This window comes from Xiphophorus hellerii, chromosome 11, assembly GCF_003331165.1.
Source record: "Xiphophorus hellerii strain 12219 chromosome 11, Xiphophorus_hellerii-4.1, whole genome shotgun sequence".
Lineage (NCBI taxonomy): Eukaryota > Metazoa > Chordata > Actinopteri > Cyprinodontiformes > Poeciliidae > Xiphophorus > Xiphophorus hellerii.
In genome coordinates, this window is record NC_045682.1 from 20,421,794 (window position 1) to 20,438,314 (window position 16,521).

Consider the following 16,521-nt stretch of genomic DNA (forward strand, 5'->3'; position numbering starts at 1 on the left):
CAGTAGTTTATACCTATTTTCAATGAGATTATTATCCATGTTGCCCTGTTGAATAGGGAATTCTGGAAATGTAAACATTTAATGTTTTTTATATTATTATTGTTATTTTATTGTTACAAATAACAAAAACAGGGAATAAAAATTGGCCTGTAATATATATTAATGGTTGCACCCACATGTACTGCTCAGCTCAGGAACCATATAGATGTGTGTAGATTATCAGTGTCAATTGCATAATTGAAGATTGTAGAATCACTGGCGTCATCATTTGTTTGTAACACAGTGAACAAAATGTGCTGTAGTGTTTTAGAACCCATTAACTTATTTATGTCTTCGCAGGTTCGTTTTCGGTTCGTTCGTTTGTTAGTTTGGCTTTTCTCTTTGTAATATGAACCCTACCTGTTGCGTCCTTTATAAAGATAGATTAATTGATACGTTAGCAGGGGTCCCCAAGTCCAGTCCTCAAGGGCTACCATCCTGCAACTTTTAGATGCATCTCTGTTGAAACGCACCTGGATCAAATAAACTGCTCATTACCAGCCTATTGCAGAGCTGATTGGATGCTGGTGAGGGAATTCAGACGTTTTGGAACAGAGATGCATCTAAAAGTTGCAGGACGGTACCCCTTGAGGACTGGACTTGGGGACCCCAGTGTGAATAGTCCTCAAAGCAGCTGTCCCGGGCTCGACTCCCCTTCTCTACTTCCTATTTCCTGTCCTTTTAGACTCAATATAGGCCAATAGTGCCTAAAGAAAATCTTGAAATTAGAAACAAAGTTTAGATTTCTACTCATTTTTTCTTTTCATTTGTGGTTTCTAATCAAGAAAAACAATATAAAATCAAAACTTATCAGCATGTTAAGAATTCCCTCCACCTGATGCAGAGGTGGAGGCCGGACTGTTTTCTCCAGCAGCTGAGCTGACCCACGTGACCGCCCTTCATAAATACACAGAGACTCCTCGTCTCGCGGCCACTGCTTTAACAAGTTTTGCCACGCGCGGCTCCGCGTGTTCCCGCACCTCGCGGACGCTCTTAAACTCACCGGTAAAAAGCCTCGAAACACGTCTGTGCTCCGTCCTCTGTGCCCCGAGTAAATGCCCGCTCGGCTCTTCAGTCAGCTGCTGCTGGACGCAGTGATGTTAGAGGAGCTGTAGACTCGGAGCGCCAGCCAGCCAGCCAGCCAGCAAACACCTCACGGTTAGTTGTTCTGAAACGCGTCAACCAGCGACAACAGAGACGTCTGAGCCATGAAGACGATCCTTGCTGCATATTCCGGAGTCCTGAAAGGTAAGACTTGATTTTTTTTTTTTTATTGCATTTTGATACGAAAGTAATGCTCAGAGAGATCAGGGATGGTCCAGTTAGGATTTTTAGGATAAAGACACGAGCATTTATTCACAAATGCTTAATTTTGGAAGGTAAATGTGCTAAACATTTTTACAAAGATGCTGCATTTTTGGTATATTTATGATGAAACTGTCAGTTGTGCAGTTTTGGAGAATTTGATTTGTATTCTCTAACTTTCATGCATTCATAGTTGTTGTTGTTTTTTAAGACTAGTCATTGGCAGCAGCTGAATGTAAATATGAAAGAGCAAAATTGAGCTGATTGGTTTTTTTTTAAATAAAAAGTTTATTGTTGCGCTAAATGTTTATCTTGTCACCCAAAGTTAAACATTACTCAAGTCAAATAAAGACCTCTGTTCAGTGTTGCTTTGCTGTATTTGAGTTTAGTTAATTTATCTTTGCATAAAGTGGCATACAAAATGTGAACAGTAATAAAAAAACCGAGTATTTCACTCACTTTGCTCTTGCTATTTTTTTCTTCATGCTGTATCGGTTCTTGTAGCTTACCAGCACTAATTTCACGCCAGCGTTTTCTAGAATAGGAGTGATGGGTGGTGCCCCTTTCGTTTCAGTGCCATCGTGATCCTTGTTTTTCTTTTTTTTTTTTTTTGCAGCTGGAAATCCTTCTAAAATCCCAAATTTGACATTTTGTAAGTGGGAGGGAATGTCTATAATCCTTTGTTCAGCCAGTTAACTGCTCATGTGCAGCAACAAGTGGGGGAGGGAACTCAATAAATTATATGACCCTTTCTCTGGCATCTCAAGAACTTTCAAACCTTAAAAAAGGTTTGACAGAGAATGTTTTCAGTTCAGAAACAGTAATTTGTTTAATGTTTTGCACTGTATCTCTTGATACCTGCAGCCAACACATCTGGTCCCCCACCTCCTACCTCTCAGTGCCATTCATCCCACTTTGATTTTGACTTTAAAATCATGAGTTGGGTAAAGAAAATGAGCACAGAAGAAGTTAAAATTGTCCCAGAAATGATTGCTATAAGTAATAATACTATCGTTTTGAGTCGAGCTAACATAAAAATAGTAGCATGATAATGCTAGTTTTACCGCTCAAAGACTAATAAACTTAAATTTTGTACAGAATACTTCACATATATCCAAATGAAACAGAACAACTATAAATAATAAATAAAACAGAAACACCTGAAACATAAATAAAATGAATGATCAAAAAAGTACCGTCATCAGAATGGAAATGATTGATCTCTTTTTAAAGTATCATGCGATTAATTGATCAATTGGTAATTGCACCAAGCTTAACCATATCTTCTGTTATTCACCATTATATGGGCTGAACCTGCTTTGAATTTTACAGATCTTTTCAAGCTTGTGTTTTACTTATCCCTTTAACAACCACAATGTACCACATCTGCATCTAAACTGTGTTATCAAACGGAATATATGGGCACATATCATTATTTCTATAAAAAGTCAGACATTCATGGTGCTGTAAAAAGATGTCATTCAAGGAACATTCAAGGAACTTAATAAATATTTCAACCTTCTTCTAGGCTCTGTTTGCACCACATCAGGTACAGGGTGAGATGCTCACACACAGATGTAAAGGCATGTCTTGCTAGCCTGTGCTCATCAGCAGTGAGAGCCCCATAACAAAGAGTTGCACGTCTGCAATTCCATCTTCTTCTTTTTTTTCCAGATATCTGCTTAGCAACGCTTTCAGGACAGGAATGTAAATAGATTTCCACTCCAAACACTAGAGCCAAAATATAGATTTCCCCATTTTCTCCAGGATTATGTTCATAAAACCATTTGTGTGCAGTCTGAGCTATGTGTGCTGTAATAAACTATTTATTTATTTACACTTATTTTAGTCCTTTACAGTGGGCCCCCACCACCTCATAAACACTGGCACAACAGCATAATAAAACTCCTGATATTCTGAGGGATTTTTGGTTTTTGTTGACACAGTAAATTTTTCCTCCTTTGCATACTCCTTTGAAAACTTTCTGAGGAGATCCCTCCCTGTACAAATGGAAGTACAGTTCAAGCCTCCAGCTCTGATGCACATTGAACCAGTGGGAGCCTTAAGTAGCTGCAGCATCCTTGTTTACAAGTATTTACTAACTGTGAATCCTGGAGGGAGGTTATTTTCAGCTTCCCTAGATGGGATTAGATGGCAGCGTATTCCTGGTTCTCTTCCTTCATTGGCTCTCAGCGTGACGAGCTTTAGTAGCCGTTAATGTGGCCCTTTGTCCTCAGTTCTCACATGCCCAGTAGCTGATGCCTTTGACGGTCTGGAGCAGCCGGTAAGAAGTGCTGGTGGTGAGCATTCGAGGCAGCGGTCCTTTCAAATGAAACGACTGGACACTGCCTTTTGGGAAATCATTAACTCTTTGTTTAGACAGATATTGACCTCATCTTGCGTACTTTGTGTCCACCCAGGCACCGGCTCCAGCATCCTCTCCTCCCTGCAGGATCTTCAGTCAGCGCTGTGGCCCTGCAGCTCCAGGATGGAAAAGCATCTGCAGGTCATCTCTGTGCTGCAGTGGGTCATCTCCTTCTTAGCCATGGGTGAGTGTTTGTGTGTTAGCTCTTTGGTCTCAGCTTAAGGATGGATGTTTGGTAACTTCAAGCCCCTCTGCATCTAGGTATAGCCTGCACGCTGCTGTTGGTCTACATGTTCTGCACCGATTGCTGGCTGATTGCCGCCCTTTATACCGCCTGGCTCATCGTTGACTGGAACACCCCAAAACAAGGTTAGAAAACAAGTGTACGCATGAGAGGATGGTGAAACCTGCTACTTCTCCGTCACAGAGTGCGAACCTACGTGAGGGCATGCAGGAACGTTGCTGGGTTGTCATCATAACGTCATATTAAAAAGTACAGTGACTAACTGTGTTACCACGGTGTTGGGTAAGCTCTTTTGTAACAACGGACAGAAACAAGGAGTGCATTGTGTGTTGAATGGTTCCCCTCACAAAATCGTCAGGACACGGTACACTTCCTGACAGCATTGGTAGGCTTCATGGATCAATACCAATCCATCGACTCGCATGGTTTCCTATTTGCGCACGTTTATAAAAGGAATACATTTTGTACTCTTCTTTATATTGTTTTATAAACAAGTCGGTGATGCCGTGAAGCACAATTCCCATCAGAAATATAACACAATACAGGCATTTTTTTGTCTCTGAAAGACAATAAATACAGCAGTTCTTCATTTTATATTGTAACTCTTTTCACTCGGATCTCAATTAAACAGTTTTTCAGCGTGCAGCCTCCAAATATTCAACCGTAAAGAAGAAAAATAACATTTGGCTTCATTTTTCTTGACTCTGGTTAATCAATTAATCAGTTAAAAGATAAATACAGATGAGCTTGATAATTTCCACTTTGAGATATATTTTATTAAGGGCAGTTTTGCTTACAGAGACATCATAATCCATTTTATTTATTCTTCTTGATTGTCCCATTTTCCATATTTAAAATGTCTTCTGCTTCCAGTGTTACAAGTTTTTCGCAAAATTAAAGTTTATTAATTATTCAGAGGGCAAACTTGCATCATTATGCCATTATCACTATATTACTTCTACAGGGTCTCAAATCGATATTATCGTACATTGCAATTTTACGGGGACAGTTTATTGTCCAGTAAAATTTAAGCCTATTTGTGAGATACTGTTTATATCTCCTGTAAAATAGCCCTATTTTTTAAAAGTGATTTAATAAAGTAAGCCATTTATGATGTATTTACAAGTGAGAGTAGGTTTGTTAGCATCCCTTGTGTAGAAAAAAAACTAGTAAAAGCAGTAAAAAGGCCTTAAAATATGGCAGCGTGAGGCTTGTGACGTTAAAACCCCATATAAAATGGTAATTCCAGCAAATACAAATATAATTTATGGGAAATATACAAACATTTCTGAACATGGAGGAAAAAAATTAAATTTATTTAGTAAACAGAAATAATTCTGGTAATCCTAACTGACCTAAGAAGGTAAAAGTTTGGTTTGATTTACTGTCACACAGTGAGAAAAAGCTCAAGATGCCATCAGATCTAAAGTATTTTGAATATTTGAATATCAACATGACTGGAAGTCATCATTGGTGCTGGTCTTCATTTCTTTCTGTTTAGTGAAGTCTCATTTTTCTCTCCAGGTGGCAGGAGATCTTCTTGGGTGAGGAACTGGACAGTATGGACGTATTTCAGAGACTACTTCCCCGTCAGGGTAATTATGTCAACAGTCCAAAAAAAACGATTTTTTTTTTTTCTATCGCCCCGCAAGGGGTCTTTTTGTGGGCTCTAGTGTCCCTTTTTCAAAGTAGGCTGACAGGAAAGGGGGAAGGAGAGGGGGGAAGACATGCGGTAAACGTCGTCGGGTCCGGGAGTCGAACCCGCGACAGCCGCGTTGATGCCACGTTGCCTCTGAATGTGGGTCGCGCTAACCCCTCCGCCACCACGGCACGCCCCTAACCGCTGCTAATTTAAGCAGCTGCAGACTTTAAATATCAGGAGAAAATGCAACCAAAAGAGAAATAAATCGTTGAAACTTTATTTGTTCTGACACTGCGGACAGAGTCCGTACTGTATGACTTCAGCAGCTGTGTTCATGTCTGCTATTATCCTACAGATAAGGCTTATCAGTCGTCTGCTGCAGCGGTGTCCCTTGTCCCATCTAAATGATGGAGGGTTTATGTTGGCTTGGAGTTTGAGCCTTTGTTCTGCTTGATAGTCCTGTTTCTGACCAGGGCAGGGTGTGATCACCAACTAGCACAAAAACACCCTCACGCTGGCAGCATGCACAGGGTGGTACAGTAGCTGTCACTGGCCGGGTCAAAGGTGAAGGCTGGAGCGTGTTTAAATGATGGTTACAGTCAGCTGTCGATAAGCTTTCTCTGAATCATCAGCTGCTGAAACTGAAAAGTGACAGTTAATGTGATGGTTCAATTGTGGAGATAGAAAACTGCACTTTTAGTTTCTGGTTTACTGGATCAGATGTATAAAATATCCTGATGTGGTGCCAGTGATATCCTAAAGCCTGATCTAAAGCAACCACTGATGGCACAGTGCTGTTTTAATCTTAAAATTAATCGATGTGTTTTTGCAGGTCTTGATTGAAAAATCTCAGATAATTTCCCTCTTTCAAGAATTTGTGGGAGACTGCCAGAGTAAGTTGAACCGGATCAGAATCCTTAAAAGTTCATTGAGCTTAAGTAGGTCAGAGGCTGTCATAATTTATAATTGATCGTAATTTACTAGTATGTGAATTCTTCTGAAAAATGAGACTGAAGAGATATTGATTATCGTCACGAAGGAGGAAGACCGTACAAGACGTTCTCGAATGTAGGAGATGCAGTCAGAGGATTTGATGTGGGGATCGCTAAAGCAGCAGCCTAAATAAAAAGATTGATTTAAGAATAAAAAAACCTTTTTGAATAAATTAGAGAATGCAAGGTATCCATTGACGAACAAAAACCAAGTTTTCAGTTACATTAATGCGAGGGAGCTGAACTTTGCGAATCGTATTGATTTGTGCTGTTTGTCCTGTGCAACCGCTCGTCTTTGCCCATTTCAGATCCAGCGGGCATCCCTCATGTTTGTCTTGCGTTAGAAATATCAATATGACTGTAAGTTGCGCATGAGTCAACGCCAAGCTGAAATCCACACTTAGCTCAGGAACCCCCCACCCAAAAAAAAAACAGCTATGTGCTGAGGAATCAATTGGCTGAAGAGCAAGTAAGCTTTATCTATTGTGATCAAGCGACTGTTATTTATGAGCTGGAGGCTAACCAGTCAAAGTCTGAGAATATGTTTGTGTGGAAGTGAACACATCAATAAGTTTGGATTTGGATCAGTTGAAAAGTGTCAGATTAACACCCCCAAAAAGAACCAAGGAACTTTTCAGATATTAATACTCATTTGCTTCAGTCAGTGAATCTTTTCTCTACACCTTCCCTTTTCCTGTCCAGGATATATCGACTCACGACGCTACATTTGCAATTTTAAATGTGATCGCCGTTTTCTAATGAAACCTTTAGCTTTGTCTTGGTACGATAAAAGCCTTGTATACACAATAGGAGGAATCCATGTACTGTGCACAGCTGCTCAAACACCTTCTGGCAGGGCTGTTCATATTTACAGCTTGAGGACTAATTAAAGGTCTTGAAATAGTTCAGAAAGTTAAAAGTCCAGAGTTTCCAGTCTGAGCTGAGGCATGCCATGCGCACTGGGTCAGTAATTTTATGATCGCGCTTGAGGAGGGAGAGGAGAGCTCTGTCTGGTTTGAGCTGATAAAGATGTCCTAGTTTTAGTAAAACCCTGGCAGAGTTCCCAGATCCTCAGTAAAGACGATTTCTAAAAACAATAACAAATCAGTCAGTGTCGTTTTGTTGTCTAATGCCTTCCAGCACATAAAATAAAAAAAAGAGGAAAATCACTGAAACCCTGTCAGTTATTTATGATGGTATTATACTGTAAACTTAGGGCTGGACAATAAATCAATAACAATATGTATCACGATAAACATGTGATCAATATCAACACATAATACATCTGATAGAATATTCAGTTTATAGAATATTCACTGAACTCTGATTCAGGACCACACAGCATTCTGGGAGATGTAGGCAGAAGAAAAGCCTTTAGCTGGTCAACCTCTCATGACAAGCTAGACAACATGGGTGGCATCAACTGACTCACTCATTCTTTCTGTTTGTCTTGCAGCTCATTAAAACCCATGATCTGCTCCCGAACCGGAACTACATATTGGGCTACCACCCTCATGGTATCTTCTGCTTTGGTGCTTTCTGCAACTTCGGGACGGAGGCGACGGGATTCTCCAAGAAATTTCCTGGGATCAAGCCATCCCTGGCGACCCTGGCAGGAAACTTCCGCTTGCCTGTCCTTCGAGACTACCTGATGTCTGGGGGTGAGTCGCTGGAGTCGTGTTTGACGATGTTGATAAGTGTATTTGTCTGAGAGCTGACCCTCGTCCTGTTGTCCAGCTTTAACTGTCTCTGTTTACTTCGATCTGCTGATTTTACTGATTTTCATAGAGCTCAAAGCGCTCTGAGGGGGCTCTTTGTTCTATTGGCTTTGCTCATTGATACCTTCGAGACACTGGGGTTACTTCAGGGCATTAGGCATGTTTTGATGAAAAGGGATCTCCCACAGTTCTGTTATTGCATATCTTTAACGTGAACCCTCTTGTCCATGTCAAGACACAATAAAAATTGTCTGATCTCTTCCCCATTGCAGGTATCTGCCCAGTGAACAGGCACTCCATAGACTACCTGCTCTCCTGCAACGGGACGGGGAACGCTGTGGTCATCGTTGTCGGAGGAGCAGCAGAGTCTCTGCACAGTGCGCCCGGCATGAATTCTGTCACCCTGAAGAACCGCAAAGGCTTTGTAAAGCTGGCCCTGCAGAAAGGGTGAGCTTCCAGCGTATTACCCGGACACGAACACGCCTACTCACCTGCACCAACTTCAAGGTCTCAAAATACGAGCCTCAGCCAAATCCCTTATGAAAATGTCTCTGCAGTGAACCACAGGACTGAATAAATCCAGGATGATTAACCTTAGAAAGGCCCAGAGAGAGAGAGCCGCTACCAAATCTTTTATGAATGTGCCGTGCTGTTGAGCACCTCGTGGCATGGACTACCATTTCTGAAAGGTCAAACTGAGTTAACCGACCTGCGCCCGGCAATACATTAAGCGCCATTATTAACCGCACGGCTAAGTAATTTTGGTTTGTATCTCTAGCCCAAACATGGCAGGATTATCCTATCACTTCTTTTTCTAAGAAGCTTAGAACTTGCTGGAAAAAGACATGCAGTTATGAAGACCTCCATTCATAGCAATTAGGTTAGCATTGTAACCCACATAAGCCAGGAGTGTTGAGTTCAGGGTGTTGGAACGCACTTTGTAGAACTAGTTAAATGCTTATAAAATGGGTTGAGGACGTTGTTTTCGTAAAAATAATAAAAATGTTGTCTCAGATAAAATGAAAAGGTTTAAAATACTCCAACAAAATGTCAATCCTGAACGTTTCCCTTTTGTGCAATCTCCTTGCATAGTTCTTATGCCTCGCCAGAACAAAAACTCAAATGTTTCTCCAGAATGGACTGCTGGTGCCAACAGTGTTCTTGTGCAACCTAAACTGACTTTAGGCAACTAGTAAGCTGTAAACAAAAGTATAACCCACCTTCTTTTGAATGTGTTTCTTTTGGTTGTTGTTAAACAAAAGCAGGCATCTTGGTTAAGTTAAGACGTATTAAAATTCACACGTTTTCCACGTCTTTCAGGGAGCCATCTGGTGTGATGATTGTTGTCGGTGCCAGGTCATTTTCTGATAGACTGGTTGTATAACAATAAAAGCATAAATACTAATAATGTAGGCTGTAAAACTAACTGGATGGTTGGGTGGAACAGATGGCGATCGGTGGGAAAGAAACGTTTATTAAAGGAGTTTCAAAACCAGCATTCACTAGACACCACTCGAGACTAAATATTTCTTTCGTTCCTCTCTTTGTGGTTTCCGATTTGTCTTCAAGAATTGGTTGAGTGACAACACTATCTTTGTGAACGCTTAGGTCCGACCTTGTTCCTGTGTACTCGTTTGGGGAGAACGACGCCTACAAGCAGGTGATCTTTGAGGAGGGGACCTGCTGGAGAGCTCTGCAGAAAAGGTTACAGAAGATGTTGGGTTTTGCCCCGTGCCTTTTCTACGGCAGCGCCTGGGGCATCGTGCCCTTCTGCAATCCCATCACCACAATAGGCAAGTTTGTTTGCATTAGATTTTGGTTATGCACTTAGATACCCTACTTCACACCACTTTGAACTTTTTGATATTTTATCACATTGCAGCTACGAACGTTGGCTATTATATGATAGACCAATGCAAAATGGCCCACAAGTGTAAAGCTGAAGGAAAATTATGCATGGTGTTCAAAAGTTCTGCAATAAAAGAAATCTGAAAAATGTGCCGTACATTTGCGCTCAACCCCCTGAAACAATGTTTAACACAACAAAGTTTCATTAAAAGTTTGTTGGAGTTTGTCTCTACCAGCTTTGCATTTCTAGAAACGAATGACAAAAATGCCTGAAGCTCATGTTGTGTGGAGAGAGTCTGAACATTAATGTTCAAGTTTTGCCTCTGATTTTCTTTTAACTGGACCTAATATGGTGTTTGACTAGGCCATTCTAGTGTATGAATTTTGCTGTTCTGTTGTCATTCTGGCTGTGCCAGACTTTTTTTACTTTTTGGTGCCCCATGAATTTTTAGTTCCAATATATTTTTATACTATGTAAAACTCACAGGTTCATATCAGGTGAGTTGCATAAATATTTTGAGATTTTTATGAACATAAACGATACTCAAGTATTTGCAAATTATTATGTTATAGTACTTTTTAAAATTTTATTTTTTGAGAACATGGAGCAACTGGCCAGGGGACATATTAAATCTATTATAGATCGGTTCATACTCGCTGATGTATAGGACTATTTATTAGATAGTGGATGGGGCACCAAAACTGGCATCAGCCCAGAGGCCCACACACTTGAAAATCCGGCCCTGGATAATCGTTCCTGTACTGCTGAAATTAGAATTTCCACACCACTTAAGTTTTTTAGACCCTCGTCAAGATTTCTTTAACAATGTTTCTTTCCTCCTTGTTACAGTTGGGGAGCCGATCACAGTGCCTAAAATTGAAGACCCAACAGAAGAGATGGTGGAGCTGTACCATGGAATGTACGTCAGGTCTCTCCTGTGCCTTTTTGACAAGTACAAGACCCGCTTTGGTCTGAAAGAGAGCGACATCCTGCACATCCAGTGAGAGGACGAGGAGCTCCTGCTGAACTTCCCTCCTTGCCCTGCCTCAGCGGTCTGGTTTATGTCTGGACAGCGAAACCGTACACATGTTGACGTCTGGTGGAAAACAAACGGTTTTCATACTGTACACTTGCACAGCTGTAGCTTGAGCTCAGGAAAATAAGTCTGATTTCAAAAACAGAGGCCTCACTGCAGAACTTTTCTTTTCTTTTTTTTTTCTGGACAAAGTTACACCAAATACCACATCAAAAGCTGTGCCTTTTTGGAAAAAGATTTCTGATGTGCACTGTCTCATCAGTGCAGAGGGGGGTAACCTCCACTAGATGGAGCTGTAAAGTAGTCTGGAAAACCTGCCAACGTCTTCCATTACCTATGCATTAATATACTACTTCTTGTACGCTTTAGAACCATATAACATGCTAAATGCACAAACAATGCAAGTGGAAAGCACCACTTTAATAATGGGTCAACAAGCCCAAATGTTAATTGAGCCAAAGATGTGTTTTGTCCCCTCAACCCTTTTGAATGCATTGATTAGATGTACACAGAAAGTGTACATTTTCTACAGGCTGGATTGACATGGTTGATGGACAGTACACATGTGCTTGTAATTGTCATTGCCATAAAGTATTAATTGTATTCAGCTGAAGGGATTAAAGCCTGTTTGACTTGTCCTTTCAAGAATATTTCTCACGCACTTTTTTTTTTGGAATACCGATTATCCTCTGGAGATTGTCTTAGAAAAAATGCCTTTGATAATCAGATTCTGCTTGGAAAGAGATCTTCCTGCTGCTTTGCTTTACGTTCTTGTTTCTCTCATTCCAGGTTTTGATTTGAGAAAGGTGGCACTCATCTATGCAATGAAAACTGAAAATGTTCTGTCCTCAACTTTCTTTCTTAAAGTTTAGAGCAGAAGTTAGAAAGTTGGGGTCAGTTGGAGAACTGAATGCCTGACACCCGATGGTTCCAGTATGTCGTGTGTCTCAGAACTGTAGCTTAGGTGTGATCAATGAAAATAAGTAAGTTGGTATTAACTTGACTCTTGGTACATCTTTGAGTTCAGTACTTATTTGAAGTGAGGTTCTGTTGAATCTTTCCAAAGGAGTCAATAACCTGAATTGCCTGAAATATTTAATTTTTGGTACATCCTTTAGTGTATTTGTTGATCTTGGAGACCAATACCAAAGCATACTTTTGTCTTAAAAGAACTTCAGTCTTAAAAACACACCAACTTTATTTCCATGAACCTTTAAACCACTGTCATGTTTGCTTTGGGGGGTTATTTACTTTGAAGTAGATGATTACTTACACAGGAAATGGAGGCTGGAGATGGTGTGCCACCAATGATTGTCCTGTGTGCAACATTTGATGTGCTTAATTCACAGTAACGAAGATCACTGATGGCACTCTGCTTCCTACCTGAATTTCCTGTGTAAATAAAAATCAGATGTACTGTACATAATTGCCCAGTGCAAGCATAATGATGGTTCAAGAGGACATGAAACTGCGTTCAAGGAAATTGCTGCTTTCTTTTGCGGTAGGTAGGAGTTGATTTAAGAAAGCAGAAGTATGTTTTGGTTTTTGCCCCTTGCTAGCTAGTTGCTAGCTTTAGCATTGACAACTAGTCTGGATTTATGCAAAATAAAGTTTGTGGACGAGATTGATTTCTTACAAGCTTTGAACAGAACCTTACTTCAAATATGTGGAACTATCCCTTTAAGTTATTTGGTATTTGCAGGCATTTCTAGATCCTTCCTAGACAGAACAGGGAATCATCTGATTCAGTAAGTCTGCAACTTCTGAATGACGGTAGTCGGTAAGCTTGAAGAGCAGTTTCCTCTTGTCTCAACACTGTGACTTCCTAAGAGTAGGAAAATCCTTGTGATAAATCTCAGAGCAATAAAAAAAACAGGAGATGCCTTTATGATGAACATTCTGTCTTTCATTATTTAAATTAAATTTTTGTATGTTTTCAAGAGACTTGGTTGTCCTTGCCTTTTTAAAAAAAAAAACAAAAAAAAAAACATTTTCTGCCTGTTTCAGTTGCACTGTTGAACATCCTGTATGTAACTGAGACTCAGACATTTTTGGATAATTAAGAGTATCCCATTGACATGTCAAAAGTTGCTCAATGAGAAGGAACCAACACTGGTTGCCCAGAATCTACATGCCTTGGTGCAAAAGTATTCATACCATTTCAACTTTTCAATATTTGGTCACATCACGGCTACAAACTTTAGTGTATAAAGATTTCAGTCTTTAGTTGTGCAAAGCTGGTGGAGATGTCACCAGAAGGCTTGCAGCTGTAATGGCAGTGAAGAGTGTTTTAAAAAAGATTTTTATCAAATTTGTATGAGAAATTAGCCCCCAATAAAATACGTTACATTTTGTGGTTGCAACAATACAGAAGTGTGAAAAAGATGAATAGAAATAACTTTTGGGAAAAAGTATAGATGTTTAAATCACAGCATTTGTTTGGCAAAAAGTACTTAACTTCCGTTTTACCACCAAAAACAAGTCTGTTTTCATATGCATGCTTACTGAAACAAACGAATCGGAATCAGAATTCCTTTATTGCCTTTGTGCAAGAATGCATAACAAAATAAAATAAAAAAATCAATAGGTCAGCTAAAATCCATATAATACAAAGTCCTCTGCTTATTTGTAAAAAGATGCAATGTGGTGGTGTCGCCCCCTGGCAGTTGAATGGTATTATGTAAGTGACTTCCCGTAGAGTATTTGACTTTCTTATTTATATGTTGATACAAACTACACTTTTTTAGTGTAACATTTAACAGAAAAAAATAACATTGTATAAAATTGCATAGTCATATTCAAAATTTCATAAAATATAAAATTGTCTATTCAGCCTTTTTACTGTAAAACTGCAACTTTTTTTTTTACTTAATATCTTTCAGATAAAATAGATTTTATTGTACGTTCTTTATATCCTCAATTCCATCATAGTTGTATTTATCTAAAGAATGCTGAAAATATGTGAAAACTTATACATTTTTACATATGTAAAAATATGTTCTATATTCCACATGCTCTTGTAATATTGTGTTCGAATTCAGTGATTTTCTGATAGAAAAACTATGAAGCCCAGCGTTTTTCTGTCACCTGCATGTCACGCTGCTCATACAACTTCCTCATATTTCGCAGATTTGACAGATTTCCACCGAGCTAGGCGCTTCCTGGTTGATAGGCAGCTCCTTCAGCCAATAGAAACGCACCTTGCCAGGAATAAGCCCCGCCCTTGCTTGACAGATGCCGCTTTAAGCCAATCACGAACGGCAGTGACGTACTTCCAATTCAAAGACGGACTTCCGAAGCAAATGTAGCAGAATAGCCCGTACTTTGTTTACGTCCCGCTGCTGGACTGACAGCTGTCGGAAAGCTTTACGCACATGAACGTTCATAACTGCGTGTCTGTCGTGGTTGCCCGCAACTTGGTGAACTTTTGTTTTGAAATGCTAAGGATGGAGCGTTTTGTTGAATGAGAAGAAGACTCGCTAGATGCCGACAGGAGGATGAACTCCATCACCGGTCGGGCTCTTGCTATCCCCGCCGCCTCTGTCACCAACTCTGGAGCTTCATCCTCTCGAGCCCTGCATGTGGAGCTCACATCCCAGCAGGTAAACGCAAACTCCCCCTGAATATACTCTTCGGCACCAGCGGAAGGTCGGTGGACTGAGCAGAACTTGGACGGAGTCATGTGTTTGTGTTCTGCTGTAGTTTTACAACAGCTGCCAGAGGAAACCAGGCCTGTCAGAGTGACTGTGAGCTAGTGAGCTAGCCACAGCTAGCTTACTTCAGCTAGCTTACAGGAAATAAACTGACCTCTTCGGAGACACCGGTGTCTTTTAATCCTCTCCACCTGCATTTGAAATATTAAAATGGGCCTCTTGCTGCTCCATTTAGGGGCGTCTTTACCGTAAAATACGTAGAATTCATGTCCCAAGCATCTGTGCTTCTGAAAATGTGACAGAACTTGACGTTATGCTTATCTGCATGTGACAGGTCACTCAGCTGAGGGGGGGGAAAGTAGCAGGGTATGTCATTGTATTGTTTGCACTGCAATTTTATTACAATTTTTCTCAACTTCAGGCCTTATTTGAACTTTGCTGCTAATTTAAATCGGGAAATTTGTAAAAAATAAAATAAAATCATACTCTTCTCATTCATTCATCCATTCATTCATCCATTCATTCATTCTGCCAGAGCCTCTAAAAACAACAGTGCGTCATTGTGTTAATGTAAGCCATTACTTGAAGCGTGCTCAGTACTCCCTGCAGATGACTTCACTTTGGCTCGAAACAAACAGTAAGATTCAAGGGCAAACTGGTTCTGTTTTTTTTTTTTTTTTACTTTGTTAAACCACTTCCCTCTATCTGATTACAGTCTAAATTCATCAACCCTAAAGGTGTTTCTTTCACTCAATTTTCCTATAATCAGGCCTCTTAAATATCAATCAACGTATCATGGTAATGTGACTGACACGTTTGGACTTTTCAATATCTTTTTGCATGTCAACATTCTTTATGTAGATATGAGTTGGATTCTTTTGAGATACATGTACAATGGTCTACAAACACTTTCACCAACACACTATGTTTCGATGCATTTTATTTTTTAGAAATCAGATAAGCTTTAATATGCTTAAATGGGAATCCTCCTTCAAAGAACGTCAAATAGATTCAGAAGAACTTTTATTTACCCCAAAGGGAAAGTAAAGTGTTCATTTATTGTTTATCGTGACAAGCCTAAGTACAACACTTACCCATCAGTTTTGATCTAAGAGATGGTTTAAAATTATTCCTTCCCTCTCTCTCTGCTTTTTGGTGCTTCTCTGCATCCATGCAGCCTCCTTTTACAAATCCTCTGGGCTTTGAGTTTGTAGTTCTAGTGTTTATTTGATCTCTGGAGATGCTAATCAGCTGCCCCCACTTGTAACAACAACATTTAATGCATCATAGCAACTGTCAGAAAGTAAAAAAAAATTGAAGTAAAAATGTTTCCAGCTGCACAGCGTCCAGAAGCAGGGGGGATAATTCTCCAAACATGCATAAAATATTTACTAGCCTTATAGCCTTATAACGTGACGGATTCAGAATATTACAATGACCCACAACTGTGACAAGATTGTTCCATATGTTGCCTGTATGTGTTGTCATGTGAACATGCAGTCCATGACAGCTTTTGACCTCATGAACACGTTTATACAATAAAAAGCATTATGCTGTTTCTATCAGTTTGTCTAAATTGAATTGACGCACAGCACGGTCGATTTGTTTGGACCGTCCTGCTCAATCAGCAAACCACATTTACTCTAGGCTAGAAACATAAAGAGGTTCACCAGCGTTA

At 40.0% G+C, this 16,521-nt stretch overlaps 2 protein-coding genes across 2 annotated transcripts in view; both read left to right on the forward strand.

Annotated features, from left to right (window-relative positions):
• Positions 1 to 953: 953 nt before the first annotated feature.
• On the forward strand, positions 954 to 13,134 carry dgat2 (diacylglycerol O-acyltransferase 2). The gene is made up of 8 exons (XM_032576414.1): positions 954 to 1,287; positions 3,765 to 3,893; positions 3,971 to 4,078; positions 5,478 to 5,548; positions 8,044 to 8,248; positions 8,578 to 8,752; positions 9,914 to 10,098; positions 11,004 to 13,134. Exons 1-8 carry the CDS (start codon positions 1,248 to 1,250, stop codon positions 11,156 to 11,158), a joined length of 1,068 nt encoding a protein of 355 aa, XP_032432305.1. The 5' UTR covers positions 954 to 1,247; the 3' UTR covers positions 11,159 to 13,134.
• Positions 13,135 to 14,462: 1,328 nt separating this feature from the next.
• uvrag (UV radiation resistance associated gene) overlaps positions 14,463 to 16,521 on the forward strand; it is a 110,295-nt gene continuing 108,236 nt past the window's right edge. The window contains exon 1 of the mRNA XM_032576413.1: positions 14,463 to 14,792. Within this exon, the coding sequence (XP_032432304.1) occupies positions 14,688 to 14,792 (105 nt within the window). The 5' untranslated portion in view covers positions 14,463 to 14,687. The remainder of the gene's footprint in view (positions 14,793 to 16,521) is intronic.

Bases quoted from the DNA above. Each gene is read 5' to 3' on its own strand.
- dgat2 (XM_032576414.1), top strand. From the start codon at position 1,248: ATGAAGACGATCCTTGCTGCATATTCCGGAGTCCTGAAAG. The intron at 1,288-3,764 runs GTAAGACTTGAT...GTGTCCACCCAG, and splicing joins ATATTCCGGAGTCCTGAAAG to GCACCGGCTCCAGCATCCTC. The intron at 10,099-11,003 runs GCAAGTTTGTTT...TCCTTGTTACAG, and splicing joins CAATCCCATCACCACAATAG to TTGGGGAGCCGATCACAGTG.